General features: G+C 42.8%; 1 protein-coding gene and 1 long non-coding RNA gene across 3 annotated transcripts; one reads left to right on the top strand and one right to left on the bottom strand.

The window, feature by feature from the left end:
* The first annotated feature begins 3,388 nt into the window (after positions 1-3,388).
* On the top strand, positions 3,389-18,780 carry LOC134464942 (perforin-1-like). Its single transcript, XM_063218277.1, has 5 exons — positions 3,389-3,912; positions 4,193-4,331; positions 14,587-14,801; positions 16,900-17,723; positions 18,719-18,780. The coding sequence occupies exons 1-5, from the start codon at positions 3,389-3,391 to the stop codon at positions 18,778-18,780; spliced, it is 1,764 nt and encodes a 587-aa protein (XP_063074347.1).
* On the bottom strand, positions 8,832-12,568 carry LOC134439625 (uncharacterized). 2 transcript variants are annotated; one of them, XR_010032802.1, is made up of 7 exons: positions 12,279-12,568; positions 10,976-11,045; positions 10,675-10,769; positions 10,148-10,226; positions 9,931-10,039; positions 9,591-9,695; positions 8,832-9,000 (listed from the first exon to the last, which is right to left on the bottom strand). It is a non-coding gene; the product is annotated as an uncharacterized LOC134439625 (long non-coding RNA). The 2 variants fall into 2 exon arrangements; XR_010032799.1 differs by having other exon boundaries at positions 10,675-10,779.
* Positions 18,781-18,815: the final 35 nt, after the last annotated feature.

The following is an 18,815-nucleotide window of genomic DNA, read 5'->3' on the forward strand; positions in this document are numbered from 1 at the left end:
GTCCTGCAACGTGCACAATACTGTTTGGCTTGATTGGAGGGGTGCGGGGAAAGTAGACCCAACGTTAAGTCACTCCATTGACCCCATGCAGTAACAAGCGCAACTCCCGACGCTCGTGCGCGTCAGACTTGATTGACAGGTCTAGACGCAAAGACAAAAACAGCAGCCTGTAGAACGTGGCGCATGACTAGCCCAGCAGTCACACCACCTGCGAGTCAGAACATAGGCACCACGGGCATTAGGCAAATAACGATGACACATAATCAGCTACACACAAACAGCAAACTTCACATCAGGCGCACCTACCGAGAAAGGGCCACTTTACGCAGCCAGTTCGCCGTGGTTTCCGAAGCCACCCACTCACACTCGTCGGACGACCGTCCACTGGGAGCACTCAACTGCAAACAGGAAAGCGCAACTATAGCCCCAGTATGCATGACCAACAAATAACTTAGACAACATGTACTACACAAGACACAGCAACTCACCCCGATCAACACAGACATCCACACGCAGCTAGCCAACTCGTAGGCCTACCCTGCGCCACAGCACACCCAGGCACACCGGAAGGATTGGGGAAACGCGTAAGCTACCCATACCTGTCTAAATATTACACAGTAAAAGTGCGCTCCACCAATCAGAGATGAAACCAGGAAATTGTGAGAACACTTCCACCTGTTTCATTATGTACTTACACATGCACATGTCTAATCGTATCCTTAACCCCTATGGTACATTAGAGTGCAAGTAGCCTACACTATGTTACATGGCATGCTGTTTGTTAAACTGAGCCTATGTAGATGTTACAGAAACCATAAAATAGAGGTTGCCACCAACATAATACTGTACTCTGTATGGGTATCAGGGGACAGCATGGCACAAGAGAAGTCAATTAATACACCATGATGACCCTCTATGAACTATATGCACATGTGAAATCTCTTTTAAACAACAAGACAAAAGAATACTTAACAGTGACAACGTGTGGGGGTTTGGATGACTCTTTGACTGGAAGGCCTTGTACTGTTGTAGTGGTGGTTCAACATTTCTAGGTCATGTACGTGCTTGTATCAACGTGCTGATTGCAATACTCCTGCAGATTTTGAATTAAATAGATCACCTTAAAACCAGACTTGGTTTGAGGTCTAAATTTGTCCCACCCCTTCTACTGTAGTTCTGGTGTCTTAAGATTGACTTTCTTTCTCAGCTCCTCAGTTTACCTGTTGCTGTCCTTTAGGCTACTTGTTGATCTCTTGACGGGTATGTTTCCTTTTACAAAATCTTAACTCTAAACTGTCAGTACAAATATACACAGTGGTGATGTTGAGTCTGTATACGGTATGTAGCTATGATGAAGATGACATAATCTTAATCCAGTTTAAAATCCTCTGGCCTCCTTTTATTTTGAATGATTTCAAGAGTGTTACGCTTTTTTTAAAAAAATACTGAATGTTTATATTCACCTTCTTTATTTCAAGAGCATGTCTGACTGCTTGATGAGAATCGTTCTCAATTAAATGTGCCCTGATTCTAATGCAAGATGAGGGTCTTAGTGTTTAAATGCAACTTATTGCACGTTTGTATGTGCTTCAGAGGCTGAGATATTTAGGTTTTTATAGGCTGAGGGCAACTTTTCTTAACAAGGGCTAAGGTATTCAGCAGCCTTTTTTTTGCAGGTGTTTTAGGCATCAGTGGGCTGACAAATACAGTGCATTCACTGGAAATATTACTTTTGATGTGATATTCTTGATACAGGGTTATTTTTTGTTCTGGACAGTGGACACCACACCCACAAAGGAAATCAAAGTCTTTATATACTAGCAAGTGAAAAATGTCAAATCAATCAGTTGTGTAGCGATACAGTGAACGTCTCCAAATGTGTTACTTTTCTAAACTTGTGTGGTATCGGATGTGATGCCATCTTACGGTTTGTTGGTTTGGGGTGCCTTGAGATTTTTCATGAATTGAAAGGGTGCGTTGCCTAAAAAAAGGTTGAGAAACACTGGTATATAGTACATGACTATGTTATAGGTGGTGGGCCCAGTCTCATATCTTGTCAGTTCGTTGGTGTTAACGAGTGGCAACTTTATTTTTGCTTATATAACCCCCTGACAACCCATTAATCAATATTTTGGCTGTTGCCATCCTCAAAACTTGCACATTGATTTATAAAAATGACAACAAAAACTAGCCGACCGAGTGACGTCACGTCAATGCAAAGTCAACGAGGCAGAATACAGCGAGAGCGCGCATGCTACCCGGAGCCGTCAGATTGCATGGCAAAAAATTACAAGTTGGGGGGTAAGTGTACATGCAAAAAAATATATATTTTTCTCAAACTTTCAGAAGTGCTCTTTTTCGCTGTTAGTGTTCGACTGTCTGACCATCATTGGGCAACGAGAGATAAATGTCAAAAAGAGGACAGGTCTGTTCCCTCAAAGCAATAGAGCAATGAGGTGACGGGGGTAGATCAATTCACCAAAAAACTACGTGTCAGTAAAGAAATGCAAGCTGTGTTATTTTTTCCAGTAACAGCAAAATGGTCAGGAATGAAATGCCTACATTGTTTCAATGATTAGGTGAATTATCTGCCTATGAAAAAAGGCCGATATGCGGATAAATATTCCCTTTTCAACTTTGAGGGGCGGAGACTTCCCATTGACTGTGCATTATGTGACGTCACCCCCAGTCTTTTTTATTTTCGTTATTTTTTAATATCAACGTGCAACTTTTCAGCGTGGCAACAGCCAGAATATTGCTTTTGTGAATAAATTCACTATATCACCTTAACAATTACACTGTATTACCTTATCAAATTGACCTGAAAGAACACACACAGAAACAGAGGTAGCATTTACAAACTGCGGCAGCTTGGGGGATCTTGCCCATCACAAAGATTTTACAGAGTGAACAAGCCCAAGTCTACCCACAGCTAGGCCAAGCCTTTATTGTCTCATTCTAACAAGTAAATACTAACGTCATCTTTACATATATGGTCTGTCTCTCCTCTGTTCCGTAATAGCGTCGTTCTGTGATGTATAGCTTCCACGTAGCCTAAACATCCAAGGTCAGCGAAGTGGTAATTTGTCTGAGACAACCCTGGTAGAGACGTCACATAACTCACAGCAAGAGCTCACAGAACAGAAAGCTTATATTTTCAATAATACATGCAGAGAATTTCTTAACAGCTTTACATATTGTGAGGAGGTCATATTAGAAAAATCAAGTTGCCACTCGAGAGTGAGAACGAAACTCGTTTTCTAAAGGAGCTACTAAATCTAGCCCTCCGTCTATAGGTGTATATTACTACAGGTACTGTACTGTAACGCAGCATACAGTATTTCTCAAAGCAAATTAATTCATATTCAATTCTATTTCAGGTCTGGCTATGGCTGCATCAGGTGTCATCTTTTTGTTCATGGTCTGTCTCTCCGTCATACCCCCGACCACCCCATCCTGCACAGTGGGCTCCCCTGATAAGTGCAAAGAGGCCGACTTTGCTCCGGGCTCCAACCTGGGCGGCGAGGGCTTCGACATCACCAGGATGCAGCGCAAGGGGGCCTTTGTGATCGACATGAACCTGTGGAGACGCGAGAACAACACCTGCCTGCTGTGCAAGAACCCGTACCAAGAGGGGAAGATGCAGAAGGTCCCACTGTCAGTGGTGGACTGGAGACCCAGTAAAAGATGTAGCATGGAGGTTACAAGCACGCTGTATCAATCCAGCGAGAGTCTGGTCAGCTCCAGCACATCTTCAGTGCAGAACAATTGGAAAACGGGTTTGGGTTTGGGATCAGTGGGATCGGTGATGCTTGCTGGGACCAATTCTAAGTTGTCTGCATATTCAATGGGGAAAACAAAGAAGGACAAGTATACCTTCTCCCAGCAAAGAATGTCCTGTAATTTGTACAGGTTTGGTCAGGTTTTTATACACCTGTTTATAATATTTCTGTAGCCTACATACTGTATACAAAAGTGTCATGACATTCATGCAAAAAGATGATTTTGTCTGTATTTTTTTTTTAATGACAAGTCAAGTGTGGAGTGTTTGGTTTATTTCCCAAATAATTGATCCATCAGAATTCCAGTCAAAGCACATTGATGATTTACTGTTTCGGCATGAGACAAAGTGAGTGAGTTCACTGTGCTGTGTCAGAGCCAAAAGATCATTCTTGTATTTTCCCACACACAGATACAGGGTTTCCAACCAAGCCAATCTCCACCCAGAGTTCCTGCGTGCAATCAGCCGGCTTCCCAAGACATACACACCTGAGAACAAGCACCGCTTCTACAAGCTCATCAACAACTTCGGCACCCACTACATGACTAAAGTAAGAGAGACGGTTCAACACCCCCCTCCCTCCCTATGATCAAATTAACACAGGACTTTGTTATTGGGATGATTATTATGTTTTTAAGCGGGCTTGCGGAGCAAGAGCAGAGCTCTTGCAGAGCAAGGCCCGATTATAGTAATCTCTAAGTCCTGTTTCTTATTAAGCGGGCTTGCGGAGCAAGGACCATGCAGAGCATGGCCCTTGCAGAGCAAGGCCCGTTTATAGTAATCTCTAAGTCCTGTTTCTTCCTGTTTTTATTATTGGTCTTGTGCAGGGCAGCAGTAAAATAGAAAATGGATCTCCTCCTAGGCCTTTCGAGATAGAGACACCGTTCAAACACTAAAACGACCGGCTCGGCTTGGAGATCGCGTACAGTTATAGGCTTCTCCGTGTCTCTTGTCGTTTTCCCGTTTTTGGCGATTTTGTGAAAGCCTGGGTCCCCATTGAAAATAGTGGTGGAACCTCCATGAACCAAAATTCCGCCACTCTAGAGATTAGAGTGTAGGAGGCTTTTTCGGTCATAAAACATCAACACTTTCACCTAGAAGTTTAGTTGACGCGTTGTTAGCGAGCTCTATGGGATGTCTCCAAATTGTCAAAGTTTCATCTCCCAACTCCCAATACTTTTTAAATGGCAGGTTTGTAAAAAAAACAGACCTGGCTCTATGGAGAATCCCAGTCTTTGGAAAAGTGCATTTTTCAAGAGATCAGCGCATGTCCCACACGGAGGTCCATTTGTGCCTGAAAAATTTAACCTATAAACTTCATTCAAAGACTGTTAGAGACATCACAAGCATGACTCCGATCTGTGAAAAGGACACGTGCCAACTCCTTTTAGTTTTTTTACAACGATGTTGTAAAGACAAAAAACTCATTCTCATTTTCTCCCCTGTTAAAGGCTCAATACTAACTGTCTTTCAGTCAATCACAACAGGTGCAGCCAGTGAAGGATTCCATTTCAACTGTCACTGTCTCAAGATTCCATTCTTAACGAGCAGGTGCGAGCAAGCATTCTAGAAGTCCATTGTTCAGCTCTGCAATGCAATGTAATATAGTCTTGCTGGACTATGCATGACAATTAGCTGCTTGGCTTAGTGGTAATGCATGCTGCTGCATTAGAGATATGGAGGTTGAGGGTTCGAAACCCACACGAAGCAATGTTGATTTTCTAAATTATATCATATGCAGCGTTCCTTGGCCGACTTAAAATGCCATACATGTATATCATTTAGTATGGATGGCAAATGTGCTGAATTACAGATATTGAGGTTGGGGGTTCGAAACCCAGTCAAAGCCATGTTGTTTTTCAAAATTACATCATATGCAGTGTTCCTTGGCCAACTTAAAGTGCCATGTATGTCATTTAGTATGCATGGCAAATGTGCTGGATTACAGATATGGAGGTTGGGGGTTCGAATCCCAGTCAAAGCCATGTTGATTTTCAAAAGTATATCATATGCAGTGTTCCTTGGCCAACTTAAAATGCCATGTATGTCATTTAGTATGAATGGCAAATGTGCTGAATTAGGGATATGGGGGTTGGAGGTTCGAACCCCAGTCGAAGCCATGTTGATTTTCAAAATGATATCATATGCAGTGTTCCTTAGCCAACTTCAAATATCATGTATTGTATGTCATTTAATATCAATGGCAAAGGGGTTGGATTACAGATATGGAGGTTGTGAGTTCTAATCCCGCTCGAAGCCATGTTGATTTTCAAAATTATATCATATGCAGTGTTCCTTAGCCAACTTAAAATACCATCTATGTCATTTAGTATATCCCCAAAACGCAGAGCTACAACACTTTCAAGATGGCTGAATCCAAGATGGCTGAATTGTTTGGCCCATAACTTCTGACTGGGTGGATGGAGTTTTTCCAAGATTTCTTTTAGCTTTGTTTTCTCAATAGTACTTTGTTTCATCTCTGCCCCAAAAGGCAAGCCCGCTTCCAGCATTTTCTGTGAGAATGCATTTCTAGTTATTATCGTTCTTGTGCAGGGCAGCAGTAAAATAGAAAATGGATCTCCTCCTAGGCCTTTCGAGATAGAGACACCGTTCAAACACTAAAACGACCGGCTCGGCTTGGAGATCGCGTATAGTTATAGGCTTCTCCGTGTCTCTTGTCGTTTTCCCGTTTTTGGCGATTTTGTTAAAGCCTGGGTCCCCATTCAAAACCATGGTGGAACCTTCATGAACGACAGTTCCGCCACTCTAGAGATTAGAGTGTAGGAGGCTTTTTCGGTCATAAAACATCAACACTTTCACCTAGAAGTTTAGTTGACGCGTTGTTAGCGAGCTCTATGGGATGTCTCCAAATTGTCAAAGTTTCATCTCCCAACTCCCAATACTTTTTAAATGGCAGGTTTTTAAAAAAAACAGGCCTGGCTCTATGGAGAATCCCAGTCTTTCGAAAAGTGCATTTTTCAAGAGATCAGCGCATGTCCCACACGGAGGTCCATTTGTGCCTGAAAAATTTAACCTATAAACTTCATTCAAAGACTGTTAGAGAGATCACAAGCATGACTCCGATCTGTGAAAAGGACACGTGCCAACTCCTTTTAGTTTTTTTACAACGATGTTGTAAAGACAAAAAACTCATTCTCATTTTCTCCCTTGTTAAAGGCTCAATACTAACTGTCAGTTAGTATCAGAACAGGTGCTCCCAATGAAGGATTCCATCTTAACTGCCACTGTCTCAAGATTCTATTCTTAACGAGCAGGTGCGAGCAGCCATTCTAGAAGTCTATTGTTTAGCTCTTCAATGCAATGTAATATAGTCTTGCTGGACTGTGTATGACAGCTAGCTGCTTGGCTTAGTGGTAATGCATGCTGCTGCATTAGAGATATGGAGGTTGAGGGTTCAAATCCCTCCCAAAGCCATGTTGATTTTCTAAATTATATCATATGCAGCGTTCCTTGGCCGACTTAAAATGCCATGTATATCATTTAGTATGGATGGCAAATGTGCTGAATTACAGATATTGAGGTTGGGGGTTCGAAACCCAGTCAAAGCCATGTTGATTTTCAAAATTATATCATATGCAGTGTTCCTTGGCCAACTTAAAATGCCATGTATGTCATTTAGTATGCATGGCAAATGTGCTGGATTACAGATATGGAGGTTGGGGGTTCGAATCCCAGTCAAAGCCATGTTGATTTTCAAAATTATATCATATGCAGTGTTCCTTGGCCAACTTAAAATGCCATGTATATCATTTAGTATGAATGGCAAATGTGCTGAATTAGGGATATGGGGGTTGGAGGTTCGAACCCCAGTCGAAGCCATGTTGATTTTCAAAATGATATCATATGCAGTGTTCCTTAGCCAACTTCAAATATCATGTATTGTATGTCATTTAATATCAATGGCAAAGGGGTTGGATTACAGATATGGAGGTTGTGAGTTCTAATCCCGCTCGAAGCCATGTTGATTTTCAAAATTATATCATATGCAGTGTTCCTTAGCCAACTTAAAATACCATGTATGTCATTTAGTATATCCCCAAAACGCAGAGCTACAACACTTTCAAGATGGCTGAATCCAAGATGGCTGAATTGTTTGGCCCATAACTTCTGACTGGGTGGATGGAGTTTTCCCAAGATTTCTTTTAGCTTTGTTTTCTCAATAGTACTTTGTTTCATCTCTGCCCCAAAAGGCAAGCCCGCTTCCAGCATCCAACTACACACATACCCTGCAAACAATATACTCTATATGCAGTGATTTACACAGCACTCAGGTCACAAATGTACAACTAGGAAACATTTCATTACCGACAGATTAGGTTTGGGCAGGCTGTCATAATGCTTTAGCGTACGTATCGCACGCTAGTGCATTCAGCGTGTTGGTGCGACGCATTTTGAATTTAAATCGTGCTCCTCAACGCACCAGTAAAGCGCTTTCATGCACTTTTGACACGTGACGAGGTTTGCGCAGTTTTCCCCGCCGTGTCGGCGATTTTGTTTTGTCACAGTGCATTTGTTACTAAACGCAAATATGCTTTGCTGTGCCCTAACCAAAACCACCCCTAAACCTAACCTGTCAGTGAAGTAATGTTTCTGCTGCTTTACTTTTGCCAAGAACAGCGAGATTAGGCGAATTTCTGCCTAAATTGTGCCTAAACCAAAACCATCCCTAAACCAAACCTGTCACAGGGCGTTGTGGAGCACGACTTAACTTGAAAATGCGTATTAGACACCCGCGATAGTGGGTTCAAATCAGCGTGTCATAGATACGCCTAGCCTATGCATGATGTTTGGGAAGGGCACAATTCATAAAACTCAGAAACATACAATGCTTTTTCAAAAAAGGGTTCTATGTTCCCCGCTGCATCCAAGTAGACTGCTGCCACACTGCTAAGAGCAGGTTGTTGTTACACCTCTGACAGGTTAGGTTTAAGGATAGTTTTAGTCAGGGCACATACAAAAATGGATTTGAGTAAAAGTTGTCAATTCATAGTAAATACGTGGTAAATATGAAAGTAAGAGGAAAAAATAGTACAGGTACTGCCTTTTAATACAGACTATACAGGTATGTACAACATTATAAACATTGCTGTTGATTTCATGTTCTTCAGCCGCCAATCATGCCAGAAGGGTCTACTGAAGGTCTCTGGTCACTGTGTCCTCGTCATACTGCAACAGGCACTCAGTCTCACTTCTGGGAGCTGTAGAAACAACAAATAAATTAATACTTCACCATGCACCTCATAGCAAATATATCAATAAGCAAGTCATATTGAGCCCAACAGGGATAATCTTACACTATTTTTGTCTTCTATAGTCTCATGCACTATGTCTCCCTGCCAGGATATGTAGGATGTAAGAAAATAAATCAAAACATAGCAATGCACAGCATTGACAACTTATCTATAAAGTAGCACACGTCATATTGCCAATGTAGGCCAGGGGTGGGGAACTATGTCTTGAGGGCCGTTTGCGACCCTTGAGGCCGTTTTATCTGGTCCCCGATATCATTTTTATGTTATTCAGCTTCACATAAAATGACATATTTTGTAAAGGAACCTTAGAAAATACATTTGCAATACAATTAAGTTATATTCAGGGAAGCTGAAGAAGGTGGTGTTTGTTTAAATGTGGCTGCCTTCAATATAGGTCTAAAGTGAAGGGGAAAATCCTGGTTTGTGTTCATAGTACGGCCCTTGGAGGACTTTTACGGCCCCTCGGATGAATTTGAATTGGCCCTTCGAATGAGAAAGGTTCCCCACCACTGACGTAGGCTATAGGTTACGCTTACCCTCTTTCACTCCTCTGTGGAGAGACTGTGCTTATTTCAGGTTGGCTTCCAGACGCGTCTGTAGCACAGCACACAGGATTGCAGGACACAGCATCCTGCAGGACACTACAAAAAACAAACAAACAAAACAAAAAAAACAAGGGGAATGAATAAATGACCTGCCCAGTTATTAAACAAATGAAAATTGATGTGCCAGAGCTGTGGTAAAAGTAACCTTGGGTCCAAATCATCTAGGCCTAGGGTGTGTGTGTGTGTGTGTGTGTGTGGTAAATCCAGTGTGCACATTATTCAGATATGAGAATTAATTCATTCATTCATTTTAACTGACATCAGTACATACCCATATCAGTGCCATTTCACCCTGCCAAGACACTGGACCTGGGTCTATTGGAGCTCTCTGCTCAGGGTGTCCTCGCCATACTGCAGCAGGCACTCTGTTTCTATAGTTCCTAGAAGCGAGACAAATAAATAAATAAATACTTCACCATGCACCTCATATTGACATAGCAAATATGTCAATAAGCAAGACCTATTGAGCCCAACAGGGATAATCTTACACTATATCAGTTTTCTGTGGTCTCTTGTAAGATTGGCCCATCACCATTCTGCAGGACACTACCGTCTCCCTGCCAGGATCTGTAGGATGTAAGAAAATGAATCAAAGCATAGCAATGCACAGCATTGACAACTTATCTATAAAGTAGCACAAGTCATATTGACAATGTAGGCCAGGGGTGGGGAACCTATGTCTCTAGGGCCGTTTGCGACCCTTGAGGCATTTTTATCTGGCCCCCCGATATAATTTTAATGCGATTCAGCTTCACATGAAATATACATATTTTGTAAAGGAATCTTAGAAAATACATTTGCAAAACAATTAAGTTATATTCAGGGAACCTGAAGAAGGTGGTGTTTGTTTAAATGTGGCTGCCTTCAATATAGGCCTAAAGTGAAAGGGAAAATCCTGGTTTGTGTTCATAGTACGGCCCTTGGAGGACTTTTACGGCCCCTCGGATGAATTTGAAGTGGCCCTTCGAATGAGAAACGTTCCCCGACCCTGACGTAGGCTATAGGTTAAGCTTACCCTCTTTCACTCTTCTGTGGTGAGACTGTGCCCATTTTGGGTTGACCTCCACACGCGTCTGTAGCACAGCACACAGGATTGCAGGACACAGCATCCTGCAGGACACTTCAAAAAACAAGGGGAACGAATAAATGACCTGTCCAGTTCTATAAAAAAGAATACCCTGAAAAAGAACACCCTGTTGTTTCTACAGCTCCTAGAAGCGAGACAAATAAATTAAATAATTCGCCATGCACCTCATATTGACATAGCAAATGTATCAATGAGCAAGTCATATTGGTCACAAAGAAGTTAATCTTACATTCTTTCAGTCTTCTATGGCGAGTTAGGCCTTCAGGTGACTCGTCTTCGCCATATTATGAGACAGCAGCCTGTGAAAACATGGCAAATAGAATAACCCATTAACCTTGGGTCCTAATATAATACATGGACATAAACTAGCCTACATTATTTAGACAAGGTCAGTAGACCTCCACGTGAAACAATAAGAAAAAGTGATCATACATAATTTCAATTTCTTGAAGAGGCCATCTACACTTATTTCTGCAACAAGTGCTGTTTTGAGGACCCATACTTTTTAAGGACAGGTTGCCTACTGTTGCCCTGTGTGACTGCCTAGGTTTTAGGATAGGGAAAGTAAAACAAAAATCATTGAGTAAAATCGATGGGGGACAAATTGTAGCTTTTGTAGACTACGTCGCTACTTGAGGAAAAATAGCTTAACTACAGGGACGTTAGCTACTCGATACATGGTAGTGACGCTACGACCAAGCTACTAGAGAATGTAATTAAACTAGTCGCTTCGCTACTGCCCAGCACTGAAAACCAAGGACACTCCCAACTGAGATCGCTCCCGGACGTGTAGTCCCAGGTGTTTCTATCACTCCCGGACGTGTAGTCCCACCGATTATATTTCACGTATCATCATACACTGCCACATACAAGCAATTTAGGGTTAGGTTTAGGGTTAGGGTTAAGGTTAAGGTTAGAAACAAAAAACTAACATCAAAAAGATAACTAACTCCGTTATATGGCGGTGGGATCGATAGTCTGGCTAGTGGGAGCGAGCCGACCGGGGAGCGTCCTGCGTTGGGAGCGACAATCAGGGAATGGAAAACCAACATACCCAGACGGCACACCAGTCTTGCCAACGTCGCCTAGATGCATTTTTGCCGCTGTAAAATACATTGGCAAGGCGTCTAAGCGTTAGTTCATCAGCGAAATGCCGGGCAGACGTGAAAAATGAGCAGTGTCCAGCATCTAGTTGATGAGCTAACGCAATAGCATGCTAACGGTAGCCTTTGTCTATCTTTAGGCAGGGGAAAGGTAACTGAGAACGAGCAATGTCAAACAATTTACCATCAACAAGTATACTTAACACATTCACCACAGCATTTTGTCATTACGATGCTCGCAAGTCATCAGAATTTACTAGCGTACAGCAGCAACTAGTGTAGGCCTAGTCACATTGAGGGGACTTGAGCTACCAGCTATGTAAAGCGGCTGTGCTACAACTTAGCAATGGCGGATCTGTGTTCAGAGGAGCTATTCAGTCGCTCTTGAGTACTGAAACTTTAAACCACAGTTGAGTAAAATGTACTTACATGTATGTGAAGCCCATTTTCCGTTGGTATGTGAGGAACTTTCCCCCCATATCGCCAAGAAACTTGTAACAGTGAAACCACACAGACAGCGCGTGATTCTGTTCAATCAGGAAGTGTTGTTGACCGCGGTAGATGGCTTCTTTGTGGCTTGTGTGTGGAATTCGCATTGTGCCAATTAGTTTTACTGCCACCTAAAGGCTTGGTGTAGAACTAATTTAACCAGAGACGGTCTATTTTCAACTAACTTGAACAATCCTTGCTTTAGTTCAGAATACCATTTAAAAACCAGAGTGGCCAAGCACATTGATGTTTTCCCTCAAAAGCAGTTGAGGAACCTTTTTTAATTCAAATGGTCACTTCAAAATGTATGTCCAAGAAAGATCATTCAGATGATTCTATTTTGATTGCCTATTCTGTAGGTTCATTTAAATGTTTAGCACAGATCAAATTGTTTGATCAACTTAATTTCTGAGCTTATAGTATCATAATAAAATGTACTGACAGCAAAGCTCTGGCTAGTAGAAAGGTTTAATGCAGGGGTGGGGAACCTTTTTAATTCGAGGGGCCACTTCAAATTCCTACCATGGTCATAAAATCCTCCGGGGGCCGTACTATGAACACAAATCAGGATTTCCCCATAAAATGTAGGCCTATATAGACACCTTTAGGCCTATATAGACATATAGACATATTTAAAGGTAGACACCTTTAAAACAGTCCCCACCTTTTCTAGGTCCCCTGAATATAACTTAATTGCATTGGAAATGTAATTTCTAAGATTCCTTAGGCCTGCAAAATATGTCATAGGCCTATTTAATGTGAAGTTGCAAAACATTATAATGATATCAGGGGCCGGATAAAACAGCCTCAAGGGCCCTCGAGACATAGGTTCCCTACCCCTGGTTTAATGGTTAGTGATTCTGAAAAACACCACTGGGCAGCGTGAAAAAAACATACACACAGACACAGACACACACACAGACACACACACAGACACACACACACACACACACACACACACACACACACACACACACACACACACACACACACACACACACACACATTTTAGTAAAAGCCCAAAAAATGCCCTAGGGCCCCCAACAATCCCGTTGCCTAGGGACCCCAAAATCCTAGAAACAGGCCTGCCGACCCCCCACTCCCTCCCACCCACCTGACCTCACCCCACCCCACCCCACTTGAAATTGACTGGGGAAGCTCCGGACCTGATCACTGGCATTTACATATTAAAGGCTCTTCTGAGAAGGGGATGGGAGGGGGGCATGGGGGAGCCGCAAATGCTGTGGCTTGAGGTATGAGGCAATTTAAGGTGCAAAACTCATCCACAAATTCCTCTTTTCATGCAGTGGGAGGTTGGGGGTTCGAATCCCAGTCAAAGCCATGTTGATTTTCAAAATTATATCATATGCAGTGTTCCTTGGCCAATTTAAAATGCCATGTATGTCATTTAGTATGAATGGCAAATGTGCTGAATTAGGGATATGGGGGTTGGAGGTTCGAACCCCAGTCGAAGCCATGTTGATTTTCAAAATGATATCATATGCAGTGTTCCTTAGCCAACTTCAAATATCATGTATTGTATGTCATTTAATATCAATGGGAAAGGGGCTGGATTACAGATATGGAGGTTGTGAGTTCGAATCCCGCTCGAAGCCATGTTGATTTTCAAAATTATATCATATGCAGTGTTCCTTAGCCAACTTAAAATACCATCTATGTCATTTAGTATATCCCCAAAACGCAGAGCTACAACACTTTCAAGATGGCTGAATCCAAGATGGCTGAATTGTTTGGCCCATAACTTCTGACTGGGTGGATGGAGTTTTTCCAAGATTTCTTTTAGCTTTGTTTTCTCAATAGTACTTTGTTTCATCTCTGCCCCAAAAGGCAAGCCCGCTTCCAGCATTTTCTGTGAGAATGCATTTCTAGTTTGTTTTTGCTTTTTTGTTGTTATTTGTATTTTGTTTTTCGTGTGTGTGCCTTGGCTTTGGGGTGGGTGTGGGTTGTGATGTTCTGTATAATAATAAAAGTTCAATAAAGAAATGTTTGGAAAAAAAACACAGGATATGCCAAGAAGAAGTGGCCAATAAGCTCCAGAGGGAGAAATATACAGTACTATTATACTATTATTACTATTATTATACTATACTATTGGAGGAGTAAAGATTTTCCCCCCAGTTCTTATTTTATTGGAACATACAGCTCATAGAAAACTGTGCTAAAAAGACCACCAATATTGCTAAATGTAATGGTACTCCTCATGTGTAACTTTGGGCCTAATAATCAGGTGACCCTGGGTGGGATGGTGCACTCAGTGACCAGTATCAGGCAGTGCATGGCTTCCCTACAAGGCCTGTCCTCAGACGAGGTGAAGACGTGTCTAGAACTGGAGGCTTCCGCCACCGTTGGAAGCAGAACAAGCACAGCGGAGATGAATCACTGTCGGGAGGCAGAGAACAAGATTGAGGACAAGAGCCGTTTCTCTGGCAGCTTCAACGACAGGTTAGCTTTTATGTATTGATGTGTCAAGTAGGTTTTATTGTCAATTTCTTTACATGCACTGGTCATACAAAGAATTTGAAATTACATTTCTTGCTTTCCCATTAGACATAGACTAATCTAGGTAAGGACATAGACAGTATAGACATAGACAGTACTTATACATGGACTTAAGACAGTATGGACATAGACAGTGCTCATACAGACATTTAAAGTGCAAGACTGGACAACAGAAGACTTGTAGAGGACATACATTAAGAGGTATCTGTTGTGCTTTTGTGCTTTTCCTAAAAAAAGTCCTTTATAGCGTTCTGACATGGTAATAGTAGCATTTTGAAGAAAATAAATATTAAAAAAGGTCTGTCAAGTACACCAGCAGCAGTGTGTGTGTGTGTGTGTGTGTGTGTGTGTGTGTGTGTGTGTGTGTGTGTGTGTGTGTGTGTGTGTGTGTGTGTGTGTGTGTGTGTGTGTGTATATGTGTGTGTATGTGTTTAGTGCAGGTAGAAGGTGCGGTGTGCGTCTTGTGTGTGTGTTCGTGTGTGTGTGTGTGTGTGTGTGTGTGTGTGTGTGTGTGTGTGTGTGTGTGTGTGTGTGTGTGTGTGTGTGTGTCAGTGTGTGTATGTTTGGGTTTAGTGCAGAAAGTGCAGTGTGCTTGTGTGTGTGTGTGTGTGTGTGTGTGTGTGGTGTGTGTGTGTGTGTGTGTGTGTGTGTGTGTGTGTGTGTGTGTGTGTGTGTGTGTGCATGTTTTGAGTTAGTGCAGGTTGAAAGTTCAGTCACGAGTATAGTAGTGCAGGTGGAATGTTCAGTCGCAGATATGGTGGTGGGGGGATGGGGGGGGGGGGTTGTCAGTGGCCTTGCTGGCTAGAGGCTGACAGTGGAGGGAGAGTGGGTTGAGTGTTCAGCATCTTGATCGCTTGGTGCATTGTGCTGCTCGCCAGCCTGGTGGTACGGGAACGGAGGCGCCTGTACCTCTTTCCAGAGGGCAGGAGGCTGAGCAGTTTGTGTGCAGGGTGGCTTGTGTCTTTGATGATCATCAGTGCTTTCCGGGTGAGGCGTGTGGTGTAAATGTCCTGCAGGGAGGGGAGTGGTACTCCAATGATCTTCTTCGCTGTGTTCACAACACGCTGGAGTGTCTTCCTGTTTTTCTCCGTGCAGCTTCCTCCCCACACTGTGATGCAGTTGGACACGACGCTCTCTATGGTTCCTCTGTAGAATGTTGTCATGATGGAGGGTGTAGCACTTGCCTTCTTTAGTTTGCGCAGGAAGTAGAGACGCTGATGGGCCTTCTTCGCCAGTGATGTAGTGTTGGTGGTCCAAGAGAGGTCGTCGCTGATTTGCACTCCAAGGAACTTGGTGCTGCTCACTCTCTCCACAGCATCGCCGTCGATGGTCAGTGGTGGCAGTTGTTTTTGGACCTGTAAAGTTCAATCCCATTACACCCCTTAGCCCTACACCTTTCCCCTTACCCTTCGTTTTGCGCGTCCATGTGTAGGAAGTGGCGTCTCAATTCGCGTAAAGACAGAGTGGTAGGGGTATGGCAAAGGGCTTCCTACCCCTTCAGACGGAGATTATCCGAAGGCACACTTCAGAAGGAGGGGTACGACTGAATTCCCTGAATGCATTGTGAATGCCTTTAAAAAATGGCGGCATCAACAAAAGCACACAAATATTATAAGTATTTTCGCTGTAATTTACGGCTTTACAGTTGTATTAATTGTTTCTTGTACTAAGTTTAACATTGTCGCGATGTGTCATGGTCATTGCCTCCGTAAAACGCAAATGCTATTAACGCCAACCTAATGCATGGAATTAGTGACAGCTGTGAGTGTCATTCCGTGATTGTTGAAGCGGTGCTAGTGCAATGGCACAGTGTCTTAGCTCACTAGGTCACAGCGCCTTCGTGTGCACGAATTTCATTACAATACATTACAATAAGGACATATTAAGGCCTTGATTTTGCTTAATGTATGTCCAGTAACTTATACAGACTGTGTAATTAGACATGTATTAGTGGCTAAAGTCTGAAACCTGTTGTTACCCTGTTGTTCCTAAATCATACTGAGCCCATGTGTAGTAACACTTATATTTACCCATCCAAAAGGTTCACAGAGGTTGTAGGCGGCGACACGACTGAAGCTGACCTCCTCTTCTCTTCGAACAAAAACCCAGATGCGTTTAAAGAGTGGCTGAACACTCTTCCCTCCAACCCAGAAGTGATCTCTTATTCTCTGGATCCTCTGCACGAGCTTCTTCAACCTAAACATCCTGTGAGGAAAGAACTACGCAAAGCAATTGGACATTACATCTTAGAGAGTGGACTCTGGCAAAACTGTTCAGAGCCCTGCAAGGCTGGACTCAAACGCAATGCCCAACAGCCCTGTGTCTGCAGTTGCCACGGCGTTTCTGGTATAGGTAGTGACTGCTGTCCCACCAGACGTGGCCTTGCTCGAGTCGTCATCACAGCAGTGAAGGCAACAGGACTGTGGGGTGATAGTACCACAGCAACAGATGCCTATGTGAAGGTGTTCAACTCCCAGAACATGCAAATCGGACGCAGCAATGTGATTTGGAACAAGAACTACCCTCGGTGGAACATGGTCCTAGACCTTGGTGAAGTCATTTTGTCTAAGACCAGCACGGTGAAGTTTGAGGTGTGGGATGAAGACAGCAAGTATGACGATGACCTGCTGGGAACTTGCACTACTGACGTCAAGGAAGGGACCAAGGAGGATGCATGTGCCCTGAACCACGGAATGTTCTACTACAAACTCCAGGTGACCTGTGGCCCCAGCTTGAGCGGTCCGTCCTGCTCTGAGTATGTGAGCTCTCCCATGAACGCTCAGCTGGAGAAACTGTACGTGTCCCGCCATGCTCGACCCATACCGAAGGAAATGCTCCTCAAAATGGGAATGTTTGGGAGTGGGGGTGGGGGTGGAGTTGGGAGTACTTCAGCTGTCAATGTTACTCATTTCGACTGATTTTTTTATTCTATTGAGCTGTCTGACAGATCTAGCGGTGTAGGTCCTCATGGGGGCGATGGAAGCACGTTGACAGGGGCGGTCCAACTGGATTAAGTAAGTGAAAGCCCTGCCAGATATTCTCTTCTTATGATTAACTCATCTTCCTGGCTGAAGGGGTGTGGTAATTATGGTGCCTTCACGTGCTATTGAAAAGATTGGTGCTTTGCACTTTACAAGCGGAATACTAGGCCGTGGTGATCAAGTCCTTTTGTTGTAGCGATGTAAAACACCAAGTTTATCCTGATTTACAAATTATTGTTGAGAAAAATGCAAGATGCAAGATTGCAGAATGTAATAATGCCCTGCCATTCACAATATTTTTGCTGCCTACAAAAAATAATGTCAGTTATGACAGAAAAAAACTACAATTTCTGTCCGCCATGTTGAAAATGTCAAAGGTTATCTCATCTGAGCAACTTGTGTATCAAAAGTTTTACGAGTTGGAAAATGCCACATGATTGGGTGTTCATGTGTGCTTTTCATGTCTGTGTTTGATATTTACCATAATTCCCTTAGTAAGACCACATTAGGACAAGCTGGTTCATTGAACTGACTGGAGCAAATATGTGGCAGGGTTTTCATGTTCTTAACCCAGGATGTCTGTTCCATGTTGACCATGTGCACCCCTGTAAAGGTCTACAGTGTATTTGTTTTTGTTTTTTTATTTGAGTTGTTTGCCATTATTTCATTATTGTATTTAATTTGTTCACTCATTAAATTCCTCTATCCCTTGTTATGTCATGATTAATGCACAGATATAGTATAGTGTGACATTTTCTCTTGATAGATTCTGCATGATTCTGCATAGTTGTTTCATTATGCTCAATCATAATCCATTATCCGTGTGTGTGTGTGTGCGGGGTGTTAATCCCTCCGTGTTATGACTATGTGTCTATGTAGTTTCCCATGCTTGTGTGTGCACCATGGAACTGAAAAAGATCAACACACTGAAGCTCCCTTGACCTGATTTATTTGCAGTAAAACGACAGGTTTTCTT

This window comes from Engraulis encrasicolus, chromosome 2, assembly GCF_034702125.1.
Source record: "Engraulis encrasicolus isolate BLACKSEA-1 chromosome 2, IST_EnEncr_1.0, whole genome shotgun sequence".
NCBI lineage: Eukaryota > Metazoa > Chordata > Actinopteri > Clupeiformes > Engraulidae > Engraulis > Engraulis encrasicolus.